Source organism: Brachyhypopomus gauderio, chromosome 3, assembly GCF_052324685.1.
Source record: "Brachyhypopomus gauderio isolate BG-103 chromosome 3, BGAUD_0.2, whole genome shotgun sequence".
Classification (NCBI taxonomy): Eukaryota; Metazoa; Chordata; class Actinopteri; order Gymnotiformes; family Hypopomidae; genus Brachyhypopomus; species Brachyhypopomus gauderio.
This window is the reverse complement of record NC_135213.1, coordinates 30,275,661-30,297,753: the sequence shown is the minus strand read 5'-3', so window position 1 is coordinate 30,297,753 and position 22,093 is coordinate 30,275,661. Positions and strand designations below refer to the sequence as shown.

Here is a 22,093-nt window from a genome sequence, read left to right as displayed (position 1 = left end):
AAAGAAATGTAGAATTAATTCAAGGTCAGTGAGGACAGGTACAAAGTAGGTTTTATTAAATATTTTAAAACACCCATTATACTGTTATCGTATTGTGTTATTGATGGGCATTGTTTGTTTGCAGGTTTTCTAGAATGTTTTGTGTGAGGTTTTGGACTGACAGGAGATTCTGTGAGAAATCTGGGAGATTTTAGGTCTAATGGCATAAAAGGATATATCAGCCCAAATATTGTACTCTATGTTTCATCTTCAGCAAGTCAACTAACATTATTTTAGTGTGTGTGTGTGTTCAAATACATACTGAAGATTATCTATTTGTGGAATAGTATAATGACTTTTGGTCCTGCACCCATGAAATTCATACTATTGTTGCATAACTGAAACTTCAGCATGTTTTGTTTGATAATATTTGTTGCACTTCAGTGTTTGGTATATAGCTTATTTCACACTTTGATCAAGCATTGATTCCTGTATTTCAACAGTATTGTAGTTCAACAATATCTTGGATTCTAAATGAGTGTGATGGCTAGGATACACTGTATGCGTAAATGACAAAGCACTTTTGTAAGCTGCTTTTGTACGCTGCTCAATGCAAAGAATGCATCTTATTAGCCTCTTATTTACCTGGATCAAGGCAGCATACAATACAATACCCAGTCCTGTTTAAAGTCAGTAAGACATACTCTCTCCTTCCACAGGGTCCCTAAGCAGTATCTACTGTATTCCTTACACACCGATCTTGTGATGTGGGTCCAGGGAGGTGAAGTTCATTAAATCCCTTTATTTGGAACACCCTACAATGTCGTTGTGTTATAATGTTACATGCACTATGTCATGTAAAGCAGGGGTGAATCATATTAGGCAAGACCCAAGATGCACACTGTGCAAATTAACCTCTAACCAATCCAGCACCTAGAAGCACGATGCAAGTCGCTTGCAGGGGAATAATTGAGAAGTTGCAGGGATCATAGACAGAAACATCTGAAGAAGAATCCAGGGAGTAACTACACTGTACTGTAGGAAAAAAATAAGGGGTAATTTTTTAATGTATTATATTATAAATGTATTATATTGTATATTTTATAGCTAGTAAAATGTATAACTATTATGATTCTATAAAGTGTTTTTTTTATGTAGGACTTTTTTAAGGTTTAGATACCTGTGAAGATGCCACATCCACTGATCACGTCATCGTCGGTCGCCATGTTAGACCTTACTAACTCGGGAGAACTGCAAACTGTAATTTGATGAGGCTTAGCAAGGACTGAAGAAGTCACATATTTGGACGTTCCGTTTGCTGTCCTTTGTTAACAGTCAGTCAAGGAACATTTATGTATCGGACTAAATAAAACCATTCCAACCTCAGACAGAAATAGTCTGGGAGTGTGGTGTTTCTGTCGTGTTGAGGACTTGTGTTTGCAGCTAGCGATGACTTCCCTGACCCAGCGGAGCTCGGGCCTCGTCCAGAGACGGACCGAGGCCTCGCGTGGCGCCACTGCCGACAAGGAGAAGGGGCTTGGGGAAGACGACTACGAGCTCCGGAAAGACGAACAGGACGAGGAGGACGTCGGTGATTCCAAAGAAACCAGACTGACCCTCATGGAGGAAGTTTTGCTTTTGGGGCTAAAGGACCGCGAGGTTATATGTGTTTTTTAATAATAAGTGGCGGTCTTCCGATTAGCTAGCTAACTTGTGTATGCTAGCTATGCAGCTAACGCTAATGGTGTTTTGAACGTGATAGATGGGTTAGCTAGCTAGCTGGCTAACGTGTGTACGCTAGCTATGCAGCTAACGCTAGTGGTGTTTTGAACGTGGTAGATGGGTTAGCCAGCTAGCCGAGTAGTCGCTGACTGATTAGTTGACGTGGTTGTTTGTTTTTGACTTAACCATAATACCATAGATACGTTAGCTAGCTAGCTAACTAACTAGTACAATCTAACTAGTACTAGTAGCTGGCTCCTTCAGCACCTTTGCCTCTTACCTGATCGAAAAAAACAAAGTCAAAGTCAAAAGATGACAGCTGTTATGCTTAATGCCACAACCGTTGGCTATACCTGACGGTGTTATCTCCTGTGTAAACTTTGCATTTTTGAAGCATATTGTTGGTTGCAAACTCGATAATTATCTGGCCACTGCTGGGTAGTACGTAGTTCGTTTGGGAGCAGACAGCATCTCTTTAATTGTATGAGTGCACAAACCCACTTGGTTTCCTGGTAATTTCTTTAGATTTTAGGTATAACTGCATTCTGAAATACAACACTTAATCGTGTGGATAATTAGAGAAGTCATATTGAAGGATGAATACTCTTTCAAAAATATCTAAGCTCTCAAAGCAAATGGAATGGCTGCTGTACTTAGTTAAGTGCTTAATTTTGAGGACTTTAAATTACATTAAACCATTAAAATATTAAATCTAAGTATTTATTGAATACAATCATCGGCAGAGTAATTTTTGGTAGAGTTAAGTTAGGTTATGTATTTACAAGATTTCATTTAAACTATGCATATAATTTGAGAAAAGCCAGACTTGGGTGTTTCGAGTGTGGGTAATTTAGTGATGCTGGTGTGTAACCAAGTTCTCTTTTTACGAGGCTTGTTGCTACAGAAACAAACTTGTCAATAAGCAGTGACATACTTTCTAAAACATTTTGACAGTAACACAGTAAAAGTGCTGACATTGGAAACAATTATGGTTAAGACAATGTGGTATCTGCCAGTCATGTCCTGGTTTCTTTGCTAAGAAACTATTTGCCCATGTCAGAAATGAGCAGGCATCTGAACAGTACAAAGGTTGATGGTCTTTGTAAATATGCATGTGCATGGCAAGGCAGTGTACTTAATTTGGATACCTGCATTCACAGTTATTCTGCTTCACATAAGACGGGCTCTTTGGTTAGTTTCCATCTGGTATGTGAGGATATTGTATTCTTTTACAGTTTAGACCAATGGATGTAGGTTGTTGAAACTACTTTGTACGCCAAGATTCATGTAATACATACCACAAGGAAAATGCTGCAGACAAATTGATATAACTGTACAGTGCAACTGTAGTATTAAAAGTATTTAAGAGTATAATATTCTTAAAAGGCCCATGAAAAAGTGGGATGACATGATCCTTACATTTGAGATGGAAAGATGAAAGCATAAGGATGACTATTTTGGGGAGCCAATTTCCAAAAAAAATATTTTAGGCTCGTGCTACCAGTGTTGCTGCACAATATATCATTTATTAATAGATATTACAATACTGGTGTCTGCACTGCAGATAATGCAGAAGGGTGTGGTTTTATTATTTTGTGCTGTGAAATTTCAATATAACGTATTGGTGTAATTTGGTATGGGAATTGCAACAAACTGAACATTAAAACTTCAGCATGTAAAGGTCAGTATATCGAAACTTTGTTTCTGTTTTTGATATTTTGTCATCACTCTTCGGAAAGCTCTTGCACAGTGAATCTAACTGATATTCAAACAACTGCTGAATATAGACAGTTAGGTGACAATTTTGTACATGCAAAAGCAGTATTAAAGTGACCAAGTTAAATTGAAATCTTGAATTGAAAAATTTAATTTTGTACAATGCAGTGACCCTGTAGTTCTGTGTGCACTGCATGTAGCACCTGTTGATAACTAGGATTCATCCCAATACATTTGTTCAGTAACAGTTCAAACATTTGAAATGACATTTTTGTAAACATTTAGCAGTTCTCTGACTTTCTAAGCAAAATGAAAATGTAATTTCTGCAAGCATTCATCCTTTTTAGTAGATTAATACAACCTAGTAACTTGTGCCAAACTCAAGAAAAAATGAAAGAAATGTTAGCTTCACTTCATGTAATCTTTCAAAGTAAAGCCCTTCTTCGGTTGAAATAATACATGTAAAAATGCTGGGTTGCAAAGACATTTAATAAAAAAGGTATGTTTGTTGATACAGAGGCCCACAATACCATAGCGTATAGTCTAGGACATGATTATCAATGGTTAATAGGTAAATAGTTTGAATTTTTAAGCTCACATTTTTCAGCAACGTACCCTCAGTCTCCTCTGAGGACTCCACTCTGTGTGAAGCGTCTGCTATGGTGCCAGGACCCTGAAAGAACCCTGTTGTTCTGTAGTAGCTTTCTCTGGACCTGCCAGCTTGGTTGTTACAAAGCTAGCCTTGTTAAAACACTAGCTACCTCTCGCAAAGACCACAGCGAAGCATGATGCTGCAGTAGTGCCTACAAAAAAACAGTGGCACAAGACAAGCAGAGCTGCTGTGAAATAACATGGTCTTTTTTGTCTTTCTTCTAATGCTGTCCTTTTAATTGTTGGAGTGGGGTTGACAGGAAGTCCAAGTGGGTTTTAGAGTATTGTGAGGAATGTTGTGCTGGCTTGTGTTTTGCTGTTTCTTCGTATTTGTTCATGCACGGTCATGTCTGTTAATATGGTATGCTTAGCATTCCACGTGAAACATTTGAGCATTTGCTGCTATTTAGGTATAGTCTTCATGGTTTGGTTCTAATAAAAGCTCATTTGAAATGCCTTTTCATGGACTACCAAGGAGCAGTGGTAGCCTGGTGGATAGGAGTTGGGTTATCAGAAGGTTAGCAGGTCAAATCCCAACTCGGCCTTGCAGCCATTATTGGGCCCTTGAGCCGCACCTTAATCCTCTCAGCACCACGGCTGCGCTACAGTGCCTGACCTTCTGCTCCTGACATGTGAAGACTACCTTTTATTGCCTTGTACTGAGCAGGAGCAAGAAATTAAATCTTAACCTTAATATAGACAGCGAGGTGGAAGGGGGGGGGGGGGGGGGGGGGTAGTTGTTGAAGATATCAGTGAGTCTCTCTCTCCATCTCTGTCACTCCTGCTTACTCTCACTGTGATTTGAACAAATATAAATACTCTAGTCCTTTACTTACCACCTCCATTAAATATGATGCACTTTTGTGACCTGCTTCCATTGTCTCTCCAAACAGGGCTACACTTCTTTCTGGAACGACTGCATCTCGTCAGGCCTGCGGGGCTGCATGCTTATTGAACTGGCCCTGCGAGGGAGGCTGCAGCTTGAGGCCTGTGGCATGAGAAGAAAGAGCCTGCTCACCAGAAAGGTGGGAGCACGTTCATCACCGGAGTGCCTGTGTAAACAAGGAGAACCCTCGCACCGTCCTCCTCTTTTCTTGTTCACGCGCATCGACGCGCCGGCGATACACGACTTCCCGCCCTGTTCCGTTAACAAATATGGATAGTTCTTGAGTTGTTTATAAAAGGGGGGGGAGAGGTGGTGCCGTTTGAAGTCTTTTGGAAAACCTGGCTTTTGTCTTTTGATAACATGTCAGTGACGGGCGTGCAAAGAGCTGCACCCTTGTGAAGCAGATGGAGGCCTGTGGTGAATCTCCTCTTGAATGTTTGGAGTTTCCAGGCTGTGAGATGATACATGCGTTAGGAAGAGAGAGTGCACTTCAGATTTTTTTCATTCATAGCTATTTGCATATGTGTACTTCTACAAATAATCATTCTAATTTGTACATAGTCTATTTCTATGTTTCTTTAAACCGTCCAATTAGCATAATATCCGTGTGTCTTTGACACTCCACATTTACAGGTCATCTGTAAGTCTGATGCTCCAACAGGCGACGTGCTCTTGGACGAGGCCCTAAAGCACATTAAAGAGACCCAGCCACCCGAGACTGTTCAGAGCTGGATTGAGCTCCTTAGTGGTGAGTGGGAAGCATACAATAGTTAACATTTACCTGCACTGATTTTGATTTCCTAACACGAAACATTGGTAATAAACTAGGGGTGTAATGGAACACAGAAGTGATGGTTCGCTTCACACCGCAGGTTGAGCTCAGCCCAGCATAAAAAAGCAATAAAACTAAGCAATAAAGACTAAGCTTCTTTGAGTGATTTTGAACAGACGAGTTAGCAGTTATTCAACTAGTGCTTTATAGTCCCTCTCTGAGGTAGTTGAAGCACAAGTCCAACCCAATGAAATGTAAATGCATACTGCTTTGGTAAGGTTTGGCCCTGTGCTTTTGAATGCAAATGCTGCTAAGAAACACCAGGGCAAAGTTTTTATTTGTTTTTTTTTTTTTCCTCTCATAGCTGCGGTATTCATTGGTTGGTGTACTGTATTGGGTAACAGTGCTGTCTTTCACATGGGGCTCTGTGGTTCAATGCTAGTTTGGGCAAATACACCATGCTACACCAATAAGAATCCTTGGGCATATCTACATGATTGAAATTATAAATCACTGTGGATCAGAAGGCCTTTCACTAACGCGGTAGTGTACACTGTCCTTATCCACCGCGCAGTTCATTAGGAACTTTAGTTTGAAGAAGCAGGCAGGTCTTGTAGCTCTTTTGTGTCCATTGTAGGGATGCAAATGATTAATCGACTTTCGATTAATTGTCGATTAAGACGTTACTCGATCAAAATGTATTAATCACGATTAATCATTAGAGAGCGCTCCTGTATTAACTTGAACAGAGCGTAAGAACGAGAGGTGAACACGTGTCGCAAAAGACCAGAGTGGAAAACAAAATGAAGCGGGCGAAAAGACGTGCGGTGTGGGACCATTTTGAAGCGTGTTCGGGAAACGAGGCAGAAACTGCGTAATCCAGAAAATCCCAAGGAGGGAAACTTTATTTTCCACGCAACTCAAACAATAGCACTGTTCTCTTCCCCTCCCCTGGCGCGCGCAGGCGCCGCTCTCCCAATGTCACTTAAAGGGCCAAGTGCCTGTCTGTTAGGGAATTCGCTGCGAGGAGTAGTAGTCGCTACAATTTCAACATTGTTAATTTAGGCTAAGAAGTCAAATGTTCTGTGTGTAATGCGGTATTGAAGTACAACAGTTCCACTAGCTCACTCAATTATCATTTGAACACCATGCATGCAGCTGTCCTGCATATCACCAGTGCACCTGGTCAACCTAAAATCACAGCTACACTGGGAAGGCGAGCGTTTTCGAAGCTCGCTACAAAAAATACGAGTGAGCTAAAAACAAAGCTATCTACTGCTACTACTGTAGCCCTTACAACAGATTGTTGGACGGCTCTAACAACAGAAAGTTACATTACTGTGACGTGCCACTACACTGACGAGAACTGGCAGCTAAAATCTGCAGTGCTGATTACGACGAACATGTCGGATAGACACACCGCTGACAGTTTAACTGACAAGCTCAATGATGTTGTGGAAACTTGGGCACTCTCCGGTCGCGTTACAGCATGTGTTCACTACAAAGCTAGAAACATTGTCCAAACATGGGCTCAATAATATTCTGTTTGGCTCTCTATTTAATTTCTTCTTTTTTTTAACATTTTTTTTATGTTTAATGTTTCAAATTGAACTGAGCCAGTCCTTAATTTATTACTTTTTTTAAATGAAAGAATGTATTTTGTTATACCATAAAAATTTCCTCATGCATAATTACTTGAGCAATATATAATATAATACAATATCATTATCATAATATAATATATACTTTTTGAACAAAGTGTTTTAACTACACTGCTCAAAAAAAATAAAGGGAACACTTAAACAACACAATGTAACTCCAAGTCATCCACACTTCGTGTTCAGATAGGAAGCAACACTGATTGTGAATCAATTTCAACTGCTCTTGTGCAAATGGAACAGACAACAGGTAGAAATGAGAGATTTTCAACTGATTTCAAAGATTTTTATTAATTGAGATCTAGGATGTGTTATTTTAGTGTTCCCTTAATTTTTTTGAGCAGTATATTTAGCTGATATTTTTAAAAGCCCTATTGAAACACTGAAATTCAGGTGAAAAACCCCGCTTATCGATTAATCGAAAGTCGATCGATAAGATCAGTCAACTAACGATTAATGAATTAATCGATAATTTGCATCCCTAGTCCATTGCATTCATCATTATTTCTGTCAGGCACCAATGAGCTTGACAAGCTTAGGATAGCATGTTGCTAATGGCTTACAGCTTAAGGTTCACACTTAGGCTGCCATGCATTCTCTGTATGACTGCATGCAATTAATTGTAACATGCAGACCGCAACGGTTTGGAATGAGTACATGTACCATAATAAACGCACAATTCGTTTGACTGAGATTTTCTTTGGTTTGTGGCACAATTATTTTCATGCTAAAGGGACTAGTTTTAATAAATAAATCTAAAACTCTGATTAAAGCCCCTTTAATCAGAGTTTTAGATTTATTTATTAAAACAAGTTTAATACCATATGACACAATTTGGTATACGAGTTAAGCAGATCAAAGCTTCTATGACAAGGAGTTGCCTTCAGTGTTTAGTGTGTTTTCAGAAATCTGTTTAGAATTAAACCAGAACCTAAGAATTGCATAAAATAGTTGTTTGATCGTCATTTGTCAAAGATGTTACCAAATGCTTCTTGTATGTTGTTGAGAGATGTAATACATGTTGGGAAGTGTTTGCCAAGTAATAGTGATGCATCTCTGGGGTTGCACCTATAAAAAAGAAAGAAATTATGTGATGCTCTCTATCAGTGGGGTTTATGGTTAAGATGGTTATGGTATGTTTCATTATATGTATAGCAGAGTATAGTGTGCAACTGTAAGGAATCACCACAAAGATGAATAAGTGGTTGACACAATTTAGCATTTCTTTTCAGTTATTAAAATTTTGTACTAATAATTGGGGTCTGTCCTCCTGAAGGTGAGACGTGGAACCCCCTGAAGCTCCACTACCAGCTGCGAAACGTGCGCGAGCGCTTAGCCAAGAACCTGGTGGAGAAAGGCGTGCTCACCACCGAGAAGCAGAACTTTCTGCTGTTCGACATGACGACGCACCCGCTCACCAACAGCAACATCAAACAGCGCCTCATCAAGAAGGTGCAGGAGGCTGTGCTGGAGAAGTGGGTGAACGACCCCCAGCGCATGGACAAGCGCCTGTTGGCCCTCATCTTCCTGGCCCACTCCTCAGACGTGCTGGAGAACGCGTTTGCGCCGCTCCTGGATGACCAGTACGATCTGGCGATGAAGAGGGTGCGGCAGTTGCTGGACCTGGAGCCGGAGGGGGAGAGCATGAAGACCAACAGCAACGAGCTGCTCTGGGCCGTGGTGGCCGCTTTCACCAAATGAGGACTTGAGCGGGAACGAAACGGACTTCACACTGGGTAGAGAAACAAATGCAGAAAGGGTCGTCCTAGTTTGTGAGAAATAAACGATAACTCTGCAGAATTCTATTTTTAATTTTATTTAGTACTTTATTTGTTTCCCTTCTGCATTCTGTACGGTGTTTGTCGTTGGGGTTGTCCGAGTCTCAGTGAGGCTGAAGGAAAGCACGCCTTCACCCTCCTGCTCTTTGTTTTGGTTTATGTTCTGGCCTGTTACATGCATGGGGTTTCTTCTCAGCTTGGACACTCTGTCTGAATATGAATTGCAGGAGCAATCTCAAACCTTTTGTTTATATGGCCAAATGGGCTTTATCTTCCATTCTCAGTCCTGTACCCTGAGATACAGGGCTGGGATCATACTAAACAGGGAGCTCACAATTAAGTATGAACCCTTTTTAAAAATGACATTATTTTTGAATCTGTTTCTTATGCTCACAGATTGAAACTAGTTTGAAAGTGTTGCAAGGTTTTGAGAAAAACATGTACACCCGCTAAGAACTGTAAACAAAAAACTGGAGTATCTACATATACAGAGACTGTGATGTATGAAAACCTCACTGTGTAGAATGGTTTCAGGTGACTATTCCATACCACCCTCCTTAGGGACAAGGAACAGCTGCAGACCCACAGCTCATCAGTGCGATGCCAGCAGGGGCTCTCTTGGGCCGAGAATGAAAACAGGTTACAGTACCAAGACTGTGTTGGCTCGTCCATGAGGCCGCCGGGTGTTGCCCATGTCAGATGTGGCTGGTAGCTTCATTTTCTTGGCTTGGGAACCCTAAGGCTGGCTCCTCGGGTACTGTCAAAAGAAGGGAGGCGGCTGTCCAAGTGAAAATGAGGAGTATTGATAGAACAAAGTAGACTGGTATAATGGTTCCCTGGGATTGACCCAGTGAAATTGGAAAACCTATTTGTTCCAATTTTGTTCATGAACAGTAGCATTAAAGGTTTATTTTTGGCTGTTCATGATTGTAGTAGAAGTAACACTATGTGCTCTACCTCTCACACCTCACCCTCTTTCTTTTAATGGCCTCTCAATGGCGTTGTCACTTTAGTGCTATTACTCTACAGTTTCCAGAAACATGCGGTAAAACAGTACGACTTCTATTATTATATGTGCCTGATATTGGTTACAAGAATCGTAACCTCTAAGTTACAATGTGTACTGTAGCTATTCCTCACCGTGACGTGGCATTCCGGAGCAACTGAGTGAACCAGTTTTTACAGGTTAATCAAAAATCTGTCCCTTAGTGGTGTGATCTCTGAAAGAAATGTAAAGGATTCTTTTTTTCTTCATTTTTTTCCATCCTTTACTTCAGCATGGCAAGAATTGTTTCATGTCTGATTGTTCCAAATGGTGTTCCTCAATTTACAATAACACTGTCTTCCTTTAGACAGGAGCTCCAGCTTTCTATTGGGTCTGTAGAACGATATTGAGGCGATGTTTCTTTGTTTCAGGGTTTCCGCTCTGTAACACCATAAAGAGGCATTTTCCTAAAAGCCAATCTTTGCAGTATGCAATGAAAAGTCTTCAAACAGGCTTGAATTTGAGAGATGAAAAAAGTTGCAATTTCTCCCAGTTTCCTTGTTTATGTACATCTCTTGAGATTTAATTAATAAATAATTAAATAAATGCAAATGACCATTTTAAATGAGACTCACATTCACAGTTTCCTTGTGTGTTTAACTGTTGTAAATTTGTCTATTTTTGTATTTTTGTCAAGAGTGAGAATGAGACAGATTGCACATAACAGAAGCAAGACATTACAGAATGCTTAACATTACATTCCAATTTGATGAGTACATGGTTCTTTTTGTATGTATGTGGCCTGTCACCTAATTAGTGGATTGTATGTACTGACAGATGCATGTTTCATATTCTGATTTTGTGTGGCTTTGTTTTGTTTTTATAATAGATTTTTTGGCACTATCAAAGAAAACCCACAGAGGACACCTTACTTTGACAAGTCATTTTATTCTAATGTTTAAGTTAATGTCGCATGACTTTTGTTTGATTGCCAACCTTTACTCATTTGAAGCAATAATTTGATACTACATGCTTTCTTTTGCATTTTTCCTTTGTTTTGTTGATTATGATTAATGCTTGCCTCACAGACATTGATCTTTCTGTCCTTATATGTAGCAAAGGTTTGGTAAAAGAACATCGAAATTGTTTGTAGGTGTAGATCTCACTATGAAGGGACCCATATCTGTACATTTTCTTCTTACCAAATAAACAAAGGTATTGGAAGTGCCTCAAAACCTCATTTATCTGGTCATATTTTGTGACACGGATGCTTGTGTGAGGCATGCTTTTTCCTGTATTCATATTTCTTCCCAGTATTTTGATCTTCACAAAACCAAAGTACACATGCAAGCTGTATCCTTTCCAATGTCAATGTTTTAGTTTATTGTTATGCCAATTTTTGCTTACATTGGTGAAACAGTTGTCTTTACATTTGTACTTTTTAACTTTGAGTGTACAGATTGTGATAGTAAATTTGTGCAGTTTGGGGCTATTTAGCCAGTAATTCAGGCATACATGCCAGAAAAGTAAATTTTGCCTTTAGAGTGGTTTGAGATTATACCACCAGTGTGGCTGTGTGCTGTGCCTTGGCTAGCAGAAACACCTGGTTTAGAATGTGTCAGCATATGACCCTTCTGAATGAACACAGTCTGTTCTGCATGGCTCATGTGCATCATGTGCCCTGCGACACACCTGGAAACTTACTTTATGAGCAGGCTCATGTGAGCTACTCTTCATGCCACAGTCGCAAGGAACTTCAAAAGGTAGTATTGTGTCTGGGTCACCTGGATCATCTGCATATTATAGTATGGAGACAAAAATCTGTAGGAAATCGGATACTAGCTCAGCACCCGGAAAAATCTTTGAAATGCCACATGAATGAGGGGAAATGATGGTAATTTTATGGGATTATGTTTTGCTCAATATGAAACGTTATCCAGTTGAATGAAATTACTAATATAGCACATTTCTCAGAACCCAAGGACACTTTCAATGATAATCACACATGCATCATACTGTTGAGAAGGTAAGTTTATGTTTCAGAGAAGATATTTAAGGTTAGGAGGTTTTTTTTTTCATTTTAATGTAATAAGGGCATGGGATATGCATGAAAGTTTTATGATACATATTTTTCCAACATTTCTCACATATTGAAAGTGCAGTAAATCACCTTTTTAATGTGATAATAATTGTAATGTGTAATGTTGAAGTCTGGTATTGACTGGTATTTGAAATCCTAAACTAGCATTAGCATATCACACTTTGCACATTGGACAATCAATATAAGTGTAATTATGTAACAATGCAACTCTGTGATGCAATAAGGTGCGTCTTTGATTAATATTTTTGTGGAGAGAGATCATTATCGTTTTGCACTCGATGTTTATGACGGAATTCAATTCTACATTATTTAGCTAGCTTTATTCACTTATTTTGTAATTTTATTGCATTTCTTAAGTTATATATTTTTTATTTCATTAAATATTTCAATGCTAAACACAAAATTAATAGTCTGTTTAAGGTCATACAGGTAGTTTGGATTGGAAAAGTAAAGAACAGGTAAATATTTTGGAAACACGCTCAATAATTTTCAGCAGTCATAGCTTTAAGCCTTTGCTTCTGCACTCCAATTATCTAATGTTCTCACATCCTTTGTTCTTTTAGATGCCAACATGAGACGTGGTTCATATGATAAGAACGACTTATTCAAAAACCATTGCTGGAGGTCTTCAAAACACGGCGAAAGTTCAGCACTTTGCAAATTGCTTTAAGATGTTGCAATAGGATTAGCCTTTGATTCAATGGCTCCTGACAATTAGCAAGGAGGTCTTAGGTAGAGAAGACACAGGGTTGTTCACACGATAACTTGAGCTGTTTTAGTTTTAGAAGCCAAGGTGAAGTTTGAAGGAGGTTGAGGTGACTAAGCGGAGCATTACTTTGAAGCCTGAAATCTGTCTAATTTAATTATATAGCGCTTTTTACAACATGTCACAAAGCAGCTTTACAATCGTATGGGTCCAGATCCCTAATGAACAAGCCAGAGGCGATAGTGGTAAGGAAAAACTCCCTAAGATGGCAGGGATTACGAAGGAACCTTGGGATGTCCAAGACTCAAAAGGGAACCCATCCTCCATTGGGCGGCCCGCTAGCAGAAGTGCGTATTTATAGTTCAAATTCCAGGCCAAGTAGTCACAGTTCCTTCAATGCAGATGGTGAGCCTCTGGTAGAAGTTGGCATCAACACGTCCTCTTGCGGTAATGGCACATGCAACCATGGCATCGCCACTGGCAAGCCAGAGCATCTCCTAGGTACTTGTATTGAATTGTCTTTGGTAAGAGCATGCAACCAATATATAAAATACAGGTGGAGTATGTGAACATCAATTTAAACAACCATACATTTTAAGAGACACACATAGCTCATGTGCCAGTGGCTCGCCAGTAGCATGTGGCTCCGGTAGCTTATCTATAGGAGCATAACTAAAGGGAGGGGCCTGGAGGTGACCACAGTCATGAGGGCCCACTGAGCAATTGCTTTCCACCCAAGTCATGGTCACAACTAGAGTGATCACATGACATGGCTGGATGACAACATAAACATCTCGGATTACCAGAATACTCAATGACTGGGGGCCCCCACATAAACGCGGTGTGAGACATAATTTTGTGAATGGCGATAAAGCGGCAGCAGTACTGGCAACTTAATGATTTTGTCTCAATTTTTAGCAAATTAGGCTGCAATCATCACACCATACTGACATTCCAGTCTGGCCCCCCAGTTCGGATGATCTACAACAGGGATGTCAAAGTCAAATACACCGAGGGCCAAAAAACCAAATTTGCTACAAGCCGAGGGCCGGACTGGTTCAATGTTTATTAAAACATATTGAAATGATTGCACATGGCCTATTGAACCAAGACCTAACACAGTGTATATTATTTAATGCTTAAATGAATAAAGCAATATTTTCTTATGGATCTGTCAGTAATTTCAAGTGAAAACATTTTTCAACAAGCAAACAGATAAAAACAAACTTCCTTCAAAGAAAACATGTCCTGTACATTAAATGAAGTAATAAAGGTTTGAAAAGTGCTGCAATTTAGGCTAAAGTACTTGAAAATGCTTGAAATTGTAACGACTTCGTTTCACAACAAATAGCTGTCTGAACAGTTCTCCTGTATTACGTTAACAAATACGAGCCTCTTGTAATTCCAGGACGAAACATGAGAGAACGTGAAGACGTTAATATTGGGCGTTTTGAAAATAAACAACCATTAAAAAATGTGAATAAAAAAACGAATTATTTCGAATCATTTCGAATATATGTATAAATATTTAACCTTATTAAGTTTAACTGGTGCGCGCAAATTCGAGAGGTGCACGACCTTGCGAATCGACAGCGTGCGACGCCCTCGCGCACGGGCGGAGCCACTGCGATTACGTCATTTTCGCCGCACAGACCCTCACCGCTTGTGTGCGCTGCAGTGACTTCGCGGGCTACCGTTGCATTGTGGGGAATGTAGTGTTTGTGCGTGCAAAATACCATCGGGCGGCTGTGGCCTGCGGGCCGGTTCTAATAGTAATTAAATATCATCCAGGGGGCCATAGATAATCAATTTGCGGGTCGGATCTGGCCCGCGGGCCTTGACTTTGACATATGTGATCTACAACCTCCACTGTATATTATTATGGTGCATTCCAGTGAAGTATCCTGATGAAGCCCTTGCTTTTACTTCCCATCACCTCGTAGGAGTTCAGAGGTACTCCTGTCCACCATGTTATAGCTGTGTCGGGCCTACAACCTGTTCATATTAAGGAGGGTGATGAGTGAAAGATCACGTTCAGCAGAGCTTCTAGCCATTACGAGTACTTAGTTCTAACATATTGCCTAGCAATGGTGCCGTCTGTATTTCAAACATTCATTAATGAGGTCCTTTGGGAATTCCTCGGTAGATCTGTCATCGCTTACATAGACAACATCTTCATGCACTTGCATCCCCTGGATGAACATGCCCACTGTGCACACACTATCCTGTGCAATACCTTATGTTGCAAGCTAAACAAGTGTGAGTTACATCTGTGCCCAGTTTGTTTGCTCAGCTACATCATTAGCGAGGCTTGTGTACAGATCAAGATCAGTAAGGTAGAGGAGGTGATGCAGACATACCACAACCTATAACGCGGCCTGGGGTGCACCAGTTTCCACAAGCAATTCATTCTGACATTTAGCTACAAGACCAAGACATTTACCACTGCTTTGCAGGGAAAGCAACCAGTTTATGTGGACACCTGTGGAGGACAATATATTCACAACCCTCAATACAGGCTTCACCATTCATGGACAAAGCAGGGGCTTCGATTGGTGGTACTATTGAAGCCAGTGGCGTTCTTCTTCAAAAAGGCTCACCCTGACTGAGAGGATGTACGGAGGGAATGATGGAGACTTGCTGGCGATTAAGCTAGCTAAGATATGGAGGCATTGGTTGGATGGTAGCCAGCACCCATTTGCCATTTGCCAACCATAAAAACCTCCAATTCCTCCAAACTGCCTCTTAGTTCCATTTAACCATCACCTACCGACCTGGCTACAAAGTAACCAAAGCAGATGCTCTCTCATGACAATTTTACTCTAAAGCCAGACCCACCTGCCAGAAAGCCAGCCTGCATCCCTCCTGCTTCCTTGGGGACGTTAGGTGGGATATAATTCTCCGGTTGACACCCAGCCAAGAAAATACCCTGCTCTGTGTTGCTAAGCACCTTTTGTTTCTTTGTTTTAATAAACTTGCCTGTCAGCTTGCACTTATAACATGTAACTTACTGCTGTTGCTGCTCACACCAAGGCCAACACAGTAATTTAGAAGTAAGTTACATGGTATTTAATGTAAATGAATGTATAGAATGTTGTAAAAAGATTATAAACAAAATACAGGCACGTTGTATAGCAGATAATGTCTGCCAGGATTTACAGTATCTCAGTTTCTACTTGTGTAGCCTAAACCCTGCAGATAGCTAGCTAATCTTTTTACAGTAAGAGTGTAATGTCTCCTGAAAACACCTACTTTGAGAGGGATTCACATCAAGCTACAACCTATCATACATAATGAGTAATTAAAATACATTTTCAGACATTATCAAGGCATCATAAAGGGCAGATTGCCATGATTTATACAAACTTGTGTTTGTTCTGATATTATGATGTAGCAGTGATGCTCAAATCCATCTGACAAGTGAGTGTAATCAGTGTCTGTGTGTTCTCTATGAGTCACGGATACTGTTACTACATTTACATGCATTTTCTTCCCTGAACGCTAACAAAGAATTAGTTCATTGTACATTCCTTTCTCTTTATGCCATAGCAAGTGTAAAACTAACTCATTGCACAGTACAGCACTTTCAAAGCAAATGGCAGCTCACAATGTGATCATATTTCATTAGCTCAGTTTAAAATATATTTACAGCATGCTGCTTTAAATACCTGTACTACATTCTGTAGAAGTGCCATGGTTTGTTCAGGCTTTAACAACCATTTAGATTTCTCAGGTTACAGAACATAAACTGATTTATACTGTATTTGAGCTGAAGATTCCAAGGAATTATTTATATGAACAGCTAGACCTTTTCTTTATGTTAACACCTGAGTGGTTTTGACAAGCCTGACACAATCTCTGTAACATCTGCACCACTGATGGCTTTCAATGCAACTGTGTTTTAGTAGAATGGAAAGACATTGAATGCAAGACATCTGATGTTCGCCACTGCACTAAGCTGAAGATTGATCCCATGAGTCACTAAAAGATGATTCATAGTTCTATTTATTCCTTGTATTAAAAGAATCATCAATGGACAGAAAGGAACGTTGGTGAGGTAGAACGGGTCTTTGCAATGTTTAGTTCAAATGAAATTCATATATTTGAAAGGTACAGGTTTAATGTGTACCAGCAATAGAACTTAATTTAATGTTAACAGATGTTCTTCTGTTTGTACTTCGGTTTACCTGCTTGTCATAAAAGGATTTCCTCTTTGCTGAGAAGATGATGGCACTAGGACAAGCCAAGGAATGATCAGACCTTTTATTTTGAACCTGGCTTAGACATGCTTAGTCACATTTGATCTTCCTTATCCCACATTTGACATTTATTAGATAGTTTGTCACTATCACACACACACACACACACACACACACACACACACACACACACACACACACACACACACACACACACACACACACACACAATCATACAAACACAGACACACACACAGACACACACACAAACACACACACATATCGACCCTCACTTATTGTATAGCTTGTGAGTAAAGATCCACTGACTTGCGGATTAATTGAACTATTATAAAGTTACCATTGGCCTGATAAATTAGGACTGAACAGGAATTACATAGATAACTCATGTATATAAATACAGACAATGAAAATTATTTATGTTTGTCGACTGTACTACTGTACGGTAGCTGTAACAGACGGTAACTACTGTACCTAACACGCTGTAACGCTTGATTATAAAGCTAACTTCTGATTGGTCGGTAGAGTCTGAAATCAGAAATAATGAGCATACTTCTCCTCCCACCGCTTTTACCACCTAATGGCACGCTTGCATTGATAATAATACAGCTACGCGGCATCCTTGCTGTATGTTGAAGAATAGTGAGCCACTCTCAATTAGAATTACTTAATTCAATGGCTTAAACGACGGATTGAAGAGGGGATACTACAGTAAAGAGGGCTCTACACTTCCCGATTTAAGTCTTGCAGTTGTAAAAGTGCCCATTGAATTCCTTTGCCAATCCTGTAAATGGGCTTTCAGACCGCATTCATTTCAGACCGCTTTGAAGAGAGAAGTCCCCGGCGTTGTACTGATTTGGATAAAACTCGTGGCTTTGAAGGAAGGCAGTATCGGTGGAGAACACACGCGAACAGACGGTAGGTTAGACTACTCTTCATCTCCGACTTCTATATCTAGAAAATAAAAACACTGAAAGAAAGTGTACGCGTTAAAGACGAATACATACAGGCATGGGCCTGTGCTAGACTTGGGAATACTTTTGTTTACAGAAAATGTCCTGTATTATTGAAATATCCATCTCGTCCATACAACCAGAAGAAAAGCCTAGAGGATTTAGTTCGTATAAACAATTTAAAACTTAGTTTTCATATATCTAGCTTCCTAGCTAATTATAATTTTCAGTCTTTGGTTTCGAACCCGGTAAGTAGTTGCTAGAATAGCCATTTTAAAGTTATTTCTCACCAAACGGAGAAACTGACAGAATTAGTAAACTATGTTTCAGGATGACAAATATTCCCATTTGATTTGTGTGGGCTACTTGCGTTTTTGTTTACTGGTTCGAGTTTAGCTGAACTGCCGAGCGCTTTCTCGGAGCCCAGCAGACTCTTTTTTGGAATAACGGAAGCTCGACTTTTACACAGTTGTAGACACAATTTATCGCAGTATTTGCGGAGACTCTGGGTTTCTTTCATTCAACCGCGTCTGTTTTGACACGTCCGGCAACGCGAGGGTGCGAGCGCCGTCCATTTGTGCGCGGGAGGTCTTTGTGTTTCACGTCCAATCACCACATTCTTGCCTGGAAGATCGTCGAGTTCTATTAATATATTTGCTTTACTTTTTGTCGTTAGACATTTCATAAATGTCGTGGTTCAATGTGTCTACATCACTGAGTTAGTACCTGACATCTTAGTATATATTTTTCTATATTTTGCAACGGTTCATCTAGTGTGGTCAACTCAATTTACCAGTCTTCTTGAACTTCGAATAACTGTAGCACATCGTGAAATACAGGTAACAAGGTACATGGTATGGTGAAGAACACCATGAAGAACATTACACGACCTAATAAAGTTAGTTAAGAATGAATCTCTATAACAATAGTTTTTTTATTGTTATATTTTATACGAATCACTTCACTGTTGCCCAATTAAACATTTATAAGCAGTTATTTCCAAATGCGTTCAGGTACTGTTGTCATATGCAAGGATGCCTCAGAGGGGACACGCCGGAAAAAGTGAAGAGTGGAGTGTGTGCTCTGTGCAAAAGGACAGGTACAGAGAGACTCATGTTCCAGCAGAGCAGCAGGGGCCAATGAGAGCAGCACAGTGCCGGAGGGCTGGGGGACGGGAGCGGTGTCCGTGCCGAGCCAGGCCGCGCCGGGCACGCCGCCGCCCCCCACGAGGACTGGGGGGTGTTTGGGTGGATGGCGGAGGGGGTTGGGGGGGGGGGGGGGTTGCAGCAGGCCAGATAGATCCCGCCTCCTCTGGGTCAGATGCTCAGCAGAGGGGACACATCTGTACACTTACAATGGTCAGGGTGCAGAGAAGGAGACTGAAACAGTGTGTGAAAGAGCGTTGTAGGCTGTGGAGACTGCTCTAGAGCTGCTCTGAGATACCCTAACACCGCTTTATTTCATTTCTTTGAAAGCTCTGCACCTGGTAAGTGAAAGGTTTTTATTATATATGTTCACTGTTGTGCTGCATTGTTCAGCGGAACTAACAGGGAGCTATTTCTACTGGTATAATGTCTAAATATCCATTAATCTTCAGGGTAGTTAACAAGTTACGGTGCCAAAATAAGAGTCTGTGAATGCTAGTGCGACACCTCATAGAACTTTTACAGATTTCCCTGTTGTGTGAAATTAGTAAGTATATGAAAATGAGTTGTGTTTTAAAGGACCACAGGAAAAATCTAATCCTTCTCTTTCCCGAGGCACATTGTTTGGGCTTCCCATGTTCCCATGTGTGTGATTTATTTATATTTATTTTTTAATTATAGCACAATAGGATTGGCATCCTGTCTTCGCAAGGGATGTAGTGTTGTGATGTAGCACTCTGAGCTCTCAGAGCTCACATTCATGGTTAATAGACCTACAAATCGCTAACAATAAACCAAAAAAAGGCAAAAAGCTTAATAGATGCTGGAATTCAGGTAGTGAAACACTAGAACCATTGTTGTTATGTACAAACAGGGTTTATCTGGCTGTAAGTAAGCACAGGTTAAGCTATGTTGCTCCAGGTCCTTTATGGTTATTGTGTAATATAAGTTTGGAGTGTCTGATGTGAGAGGAAGAACAAAATGTTTGGACCATACTACCCTGGACTAGCTCTAAATCACATATTGTACACATTAGTACTTACATACAAAACATGGTTGATGATACAAGTAGTTGGTGGATGAGCATACAACATCTGTGTGAGAAGTAATATGATCATAATACTGTGATAATAATAGGAGCTTATGAATCAAGACTAATAGCCTAAATCTATATGTGTGTCTGCTTTCTACTTTTTAGGACCTCTGCAGTTCAGTGCTCAGTCTCCACTTGCTTTACCTCTCTAACTCACAGTAACATTTATTGTTATCAAATTCTAGTTTTTAGGACATTTTGAACACTAATGGATACAGTTTCCCAAGTATTTTTTTCCTGCTGTGAGCTTAAAAAAACAATGGCATACCTTTCTAGAAGAGAACACCCTCACATACATACATACATACATATCATCAGTTGTCTTCCAGCTGTTTGGAGAAAAGCAGACATTACTGCAGAGTGAGATTACAAACTTCTGACAAAGAACAGGCCAAGGTGTCTCAGTTCTTGTGCTCTGTGGTTTTCTACCACCCCCCCCCCCCCACTAGCATCAGAGCTATTTCACCTCTCTGATCCTGTGTCCATTACTTACACAGTGCCATTTTATTCATTCATAGCACACTACAAGGTACAGATCAGTCCATCATCATCTCATACAACTCATTCCCCTCTACTGCAACTAACAGTTGAAGAACTAGCACAAGATCTAGCACAATAACTAGCACAAAGTACACACTGTGAAGTGACACAAAGCAATGGCCAGACAACCTTTCGGGGAATGACGGGTCAGACTCAAGTTCAGAGAGGGTCAACTTCTTAATGGGAGTTTTTAGACGCTGGCTAAGCTTGCAAATGCCAGAGCGCTTTCTTGCTCAACAAGCAGTTGCTGGCAGTAAGTGGAGCTGAGACAGCTAACAGTGCCTTACACATGTGCCCCCACGTCCCTCTCATTCATGGTGCTCAATAATATAAAAGGGGATGCGGACTGCCTGCAAGTATTCAGATTAACTTCGACCACAGTAGCGTTGTAACCTGTCATGCATACTTACCCCGTTCAGCTACCAGGATCCACCTGATGATTGTGTCTCGACTTGTAGGACATAGTTTCCATGTGCAGACTCTTTGCCCTCATGAGCAAGAGCTGAAAAGAGGATGCAACAGCTGCAATTCAGTGTGTCGATAATAAACAAAAGACACTGTATCGGAGGGGGTTGTACATTTTCTACTAGCTGTAGCTCACACTTCCTTAGTGCTAAACGCTGGATTAATTCAAACTAGGCCAGATGTGGGCCTCCATCATGATGATCACCCGCGGCTTCACGCCGTCCGCCATATCCACTCACAATGCCGGCTCCCAGATTCTCAGAATACTTTTTCAGCGGTGAATCAGATTTGTCTTGTTGGCCTTGTCTTTACTGAGACAGCAGAGCGACAGCATTCTCGTTAGCAAGCTCCTGTTTTGTCCGCATCATATTTAGCTCTTTGACCTACATAGTAATGGCCAGACGTTCACCAACCAGATAATTTGCTGAACAACCCAGCTGATATTATAAATAGATGTATGGCTTTTAAATGGTGTTTTGCACTACTTGTGGTAAAGTTCTTCCCAGAAGGAATGCCACAGAAAAGTTTGACTGATACCTTATAATCATATGGTAGTATCACATTATTCATTATCATTATCCCATTCTTCCCATATAGTCCTCCCTTTTGCAAAGGGCCAGGGCTCAGTGTGTCAGAATCTCCTTTTAAAACAAGAGAGCCTATTGTTATCCTTTTGTTTTACCAGGAAATCCCCACTGATACCTTTGTGTGTGTGTGTGTGTGTGT

The 22,093-nt window shown here is 40.4% G+C and overlaps 2 protein-coding genes and 1 long non-coding RNA gene across 5 annotated transcripts in view; 2 read left to right on the top strand and 1 right to left on the bottom strand.

Annotated features, from left to right (window-relative positions):
- Positions 1-350: 350 nt before the first annotated feature.
- LOC143511056 (uncharacterized) lies at positions 351-1,292 on the bottom strand. The gene is made up of 2 exons (XR_013130136.1): positions 1,160-1,292; positions 351-1,014 (listed from the first exon to the last, which is right to left on the bottom strand). It is a non-coding gene; the product is annotated as an uncharacterized LOC143511056 (long non-coding RNA).
- On the top strand, positions 1,167-11,387 carry golph3a (golgi phosphoprotein 3a). Its single transcript, XM_077001072.1, has 4 exons — positions 1,167-1,638; positions 4,962-5,093; positions 5,588-5,702; positions 8,661-11,387. Exons 1-4 carry the CDS (start codon positions 1,429-1,431, stop codon positions 9,083-9,085), a joined length of 882 nt encoding a protein of 293 aa, XP_076857187.1. The 5' UTR covers positions 1,167-1,428; the 3' UTR covers positions 9,086-11,387.
- Positions 11,388-17,792: 6,405 nt separating this feature from the next.
- pdzd2 (PDZ domain containing 2) overlaps positions 17,793-22,093 on the top strand; it is a 66,496-nt gene continuing 62,195 nt past the window's right edge. For 2 of the 3 annotated variants that reach the window (XM_077001068.1, XM_077001066.1), the window contains exon 1: positions 17,793-18,089. The gene's annotated coding sequence lies outside the window, so the exon portion shown is untranslated. Of the gene's footprint in view, positions 18,090-19,481; positions 19,611-22,093 lie in introns of those variants that run through there. The other variant, XM_077001067.1, reaches the window with a different exon arrangement.